The 4,582-nt window shown below is 57.9% G+C and overlaps 1 protein-coding gene across 1 annotated transcript in view; it reads left to right on the top strand.

Annotated features, from left to right (window-relative positions):
• SULT2B1 (sulfotransferase family, cytosolic, 2B, member 1) overlaps positions 1-4,582 on the top strand; it is a 47,960-nt gene that overhangs the window by 29,526 nt on the left and 13,852 nt on the right. The window contains exons 3-5 of the mRNA XM_012643031.1: positions 44-252; positions 2,330-2,456; positions 3,255-3,349. Of these exons, the coding sequence (XP_012498485.1) occupies positions 44-252; positions 2,330-2,456; positions 3,255-3,349 (431 nt within the window). The remainder of the gene's footprint in view (positions 1-43; positions 253-2,329; positions 2,457-3,254; positions 3,350-4,582) is intronic.

The raw sequence follows: 4,582 nt of genomic DNA, 5'->3' as shown, positions 1-4,582 counted from the left end.
GCCCTTCCCACTCCCGATGAACCTGCCTGGTTTCTCCCGACAGGCACCACCTGGATGATCGAGATCCTCTGCTTGATCCTGAAGGACGGGGACCCCTCCTGGATCCGCTCGGTGCCCATCTGGGAGCGGGCGCCCTGGTGTGAGACCATCATGGGCGCCTTCAGCCTCCCGGACCAGTCCAGCCCCCGCCTCATGAGCTCCCACCTTCCCATCCAGATCTTCCCCAAGGCCTTCTTCAGCTCCAAGGCCAAGGTGCGGAAGGCGGGGAGTGCGTGGGGGGGGTGTGGTATGGGGGGAGGGGCAGAACTAATTGATTCGTTGAGCACCTATTTATTCGGCACCTACCGTGTGCCTGGCCCTGATCTAGCACAGAAATGCCCGCCCTTGTGAGCCGACATTCTAAAGGGGATCAGGCAGGCAATAGAAGGAATAGATAAGAAAACTATCTAGTTTGTCTGATGGGATACATTTACATCGGGAGGGAGGAGAGGGCTGGGAATAGAGTTGGGGGGCAGGAGTTGCAACTATGAATAGGATGGTCAGGGGAGACCCCAGTGAGTAAAGACCATGAGGTGTCTGGGGAAGAGCATTTCAGGCAGAGGGAAGAGCTGTGCAAAGGCCCTGGGGTGAGTGCGATGTGTCTGACGAGCAGCAGGGAGGCCGGTGCGGCCAGGACCAAGTGAGATGGGGGCAGAGGAGAGGAGATGAGGTGGGCAGCAGAGGGGTCAAATGTGCAGGGCCATCTGGGCCCCAGTGAGGACTTCAGCTTTCATCTGAGTGAGCCAGGAGCCACGCACGGGAGGGCTCTGAGCAGAGGAGGGACATGAGCTGACTCAGGTTTCCCAGGCACCCTGGGCTGCCAGATGGGGGACAGATTGGCAGGGTGAGAGCAGAAGCAGAGAGGAGGCACCTGCCACAGTCCAGGTGGGAGGTGACAGTGGCTGGACCAAGGTGAAGGGAAGGGGCTGGTGCTGGGGTCTGTTTGCAGGTGGGACCAGGAGGATTTGCTGACAGATTGGACGTGGGTGTGAGAGAAGGGGATGAGCTGAGGGTGACTCTGAGGCTGTGGCGGAAGCGACTGTCAGGATTAGGCCTCTGTCACCTGAGAGGGAGAGGCACAGGCTGGGAGGAAGATGGGGGCTCTACAGTGGGCCCTTGGATGTCGGATGTCTGGTGGAGGCTGCGGGGGCGGGGGGCCCGTGTGGGTCCGAGGAGAGGGACCTGAGCTGCCACATCCATTTGCAATCTAATTAAAGCCAGAACACTGGGCGGGGCCACCAAGGAAGTGACTGCAGACACAGCCGAGAGGGGGCTGTGATCAGGAGGTCCCAGGACCACCTCAGGCTCGTGCCTTGCTGGAAGGACTCGCAGAGCTCAGCAAAGCCGTTATCTTCACAGTTATTGCTTATTACAGAGAAAAGATACAGAGGAAAATCAGCTAAGGGGAAGGGCTGGGGGCAGGGCCCAGGAGACACTAGGAGCAGCTCCCAGCTGTCTCCTCCCAGCGCAGTCACGTGGGCAGTGCTGATTTGTCCCAGCAGTGATGAGTGACAATGTGCAGGAGTATTGCCAGCCAGGGAAGCCCACCTGAGTCTTGGTGGCTAGGGTTTTATTTTATTTCTTTTTTTTAAAATTAGAGACAGAGTCTCTGTGGCCCAGGCTGGAGTGCAGTGGTGTGATCATAGCTCACCACAGCCTCAAACTCCTGGGCTCAAGTGATCCTCCTGCCTCAGCCTCCTGAGTAGGAGGGACCTGTCTGAGGGGCTGGGGTGGAGGGGGCGGAGAGCGGTGACTGTGGAATATGAGGCTGGTAGAGAGGTCTCGGCCAGTAATCAGGTTTATTAGGGCCTCAAATGCCAGGCCCAGGGCACGAGACTCTGTCCAGGAGCCCTGGGGAGCCACAGAAGGCTGTAGGCAAGGAGGGAAGGGTTAGGTCTGGCTGTAGAAAGATCTTCTGGGACCATGTTGGGAGGTTGAGGCTTCAGCTGTGGGCATGGAAAGGAGGGGCCCCCTTCTCCTCTCTCCCCGTCCTGAATCCCATGCCTTCTTCCTCCCCTCTTTGTTCCCTGAAACCAAACTGTCCCTCTGCCTGGCCCGGAAACAGTCCCTCCCTCCTCCTAGAATGTAGCTGGAGTAAACTGTCCTCCTCCTCTGGGATGAAAGGAGCTGGGCTGAGCTACCATTAGCTGGGAAGTCCTCTGGGAAGTCTGCCTCAAGTCCTTCCTGCTGCAGGGTCAGAAGTGGGGGGTGTAATGGGCAGGCATCCTCCGGGGCCAGGAGCCTGCCTGTGTCTGACACCTTTTCCCCTCTCCCCAACATCTGCACGCAGGTGATCTACCTGGGCCGGAACCCCCGGGACGTGGTGGTCTCCCTCTATCATTACTCCAAGATCGCCGGGCAGTTGAAGGACCCCGGCACGCCCGACCAGTTCCTGCGGAACTTCCTCAAAGGCGAAGGTGAGGACAAGGACACAGTCAGCTGGGAGGGGTGGGGTGCAAGCCAAGCCCTGCAGGGAAGGGGCCCCCAGAGGACCCGGATGGCAGAGGGACAGAGGAGGGAGGAGGAGAGAGGCAGAGGGACGGAGTGAGTGATGGAGCCGATCACAGTGGCTCGCGCCTATAGTCCCAGCTACTCGGGAGGCCGAGGCTGGAGGATCGCTTGAGCCCAGGAGTTTGAGGCCAGCCTGGGCAACACAGTGAGACTTTGTCTCTGAAAAACAAAAAAAGAGTAGTGGAGACAGCAGGAGACAGAGAGACAGAGAAAAAATGAAAGACATGAGGGATACAGAGATTGGGGCAGAGACTGAGAGACACAGAGTAAGCAAGAGACAGAGACAGGGAGAGAGACAGCAAGAGACAGAGACGGATACAGAAAGACAGGGAGAGACAGGGAGAGACAAGACAACAGGGATGTGGGGCGCCAGATGCCAAGAAGGGCAGGGTCCCTCGGCCACATATCCCCTTCTCTGCTCCTGTCAAAGACCCTGACTTTGGAGGGGAATTCAAGCGTGCTGGGGGACCAGGCTGCTGATGCACTGGATGGACAGACAGACGAGAGCCACCCACGATGGGCAACCAGGGGAGGGGCAGTTGGGCGAGACCTTGAACTTGGCAGAGATGTGGGAGGCTTGGGGGAGGGCTTCCAGCTCTGAGGGGCCAGACCTGGGGTGTGGGGGGGTAATTAGACCCCCCTAGCCCAGTGGGGTGGGGGCGGCCCCGTGCTCGGCCTCACCCCTGCTGCCCCTCCGCCTGCAGTGCAGTTTGGCTCCTGGTTCGACCACATTAAGGGCTGGATTCGGATGCAGGGCAAAGAGAACTTCCTGTTCATCACCTACGAGGAGCTGCAGGAGGTGAGTGCCCACCTCTACCTGGGCCCCGTGTCCCCCAGTGCCACCTGCTCACACCCCGCCCTCTTCCCTTCCCGTGGGTGCAACGACCACTCTGCTGCCCAAGCACCAGGTACTGGGTGCAGCAGTGAACAGCGTCCCCAAGCCCACAAGTTAGGGACAGACTGTGGCCAGATGCACAAAGTACTCAGGGGGCGCTGGGGGGAAGTCAGGCAGGGGGGGGCCACAGGACGTGTGTAACGACTTAAAATAGGGTGGTCCGTGGAAGGCTCACAGAAAAGGTGACACTTGAGCAAAGACCCCGTGGAGGAGATGTCAGGGGGGAAGTGTCCCAGAAAGAGGGAACAGCCAGTGCCAAGGCCCTGGGGTGGCTTTTTTCCTTGATGTGTTCCGGCGACAGCGACAGTGAAGAAGACACCAGTATAGCCAGAGCCGAGTGAGGGAGAGGAGGGCGGGAGAGGAGGACAGAGAAGGACGGGCTGCTTGAGGACTCTGGCTCTGCTCTGAGCCGGGGAGGCGACAGGATGCGTCAGATCAGGCAAGACTGTGGCACATGAGAAATGAGCTTCAGTGACTGTCGTGATGTGAAAAGCAGAGGGAAACATGGAAGGAAACAGTCTTCTGAGGTTAGACTGGGATCCTCACCGGACCCCACCAAACGCCTTGGGGCAGCGCGTGGGGGAGAGGGACTCCTTCTCGCTGGGGCCATCAGGGAAGGCTCTGGAACGAGGGGCCTTGCAGAATGGCCGTGGCCTTGCTTGGCTACAGGAAGGATGCTAGGCTTCTAGAAGGAACCCTCTGCAGTCAGCATGCCCAGCCATTCTAGGTTCTTAACCAAGGTCTGTTCCAAGAAGCTGAGAGCCAGGGAGGCTTCCAAACCCGCCCCTTCACCAGTGTCCTCAGACACGTTCCTTTCTCCTTTTCTTTCTTTCTTTCTTTCTTTCTTTCTTTCTTTCTTTCTTTCTTTCTTTCTTTCTTTCTCTCTTTCTTTCTTCCTTCCTTCTTTCTTTCCTTCCTTCCTTTTTTTCTTTCTCTCTCTCTCCTTCCTTCCTTCCCTTTTCCTTCCTTCCTTCCTTCCTTCCTTCCTTCTTTTTTTTTGACACAGGGTCTCACTCTGTTGCCCAGGCTGGAGTGCAGTGGTGTGATCATAGCTCACTGCAGCCTCAAACTCCTGAGCTCAAGTGATCCTCCTGCCTCAGCCTCCCGAGTAGCTAGGACTACACACTTGTGCCACCA

This window comes from Propithecus coquereli, unplaced genomic scaffold, assembly GCF_000956105.1.
Source record: "Propithecus coquereli isolate 6110/MARCELLA unplaced genomic scaffold, Pcoq_1.0 Scaffold193, whole genome shotgun sequence".
Lineage (NCBI taxonomy): Eukaryota > Metazoa > Chordata > Mammalia > Primates > Indriidae > Propithecus > Propithecus coquereli.
Note: the sequence above shows the minus strand (reverse complement) of the source record. Positions and strands in the feature narration are given on the sequence as shown.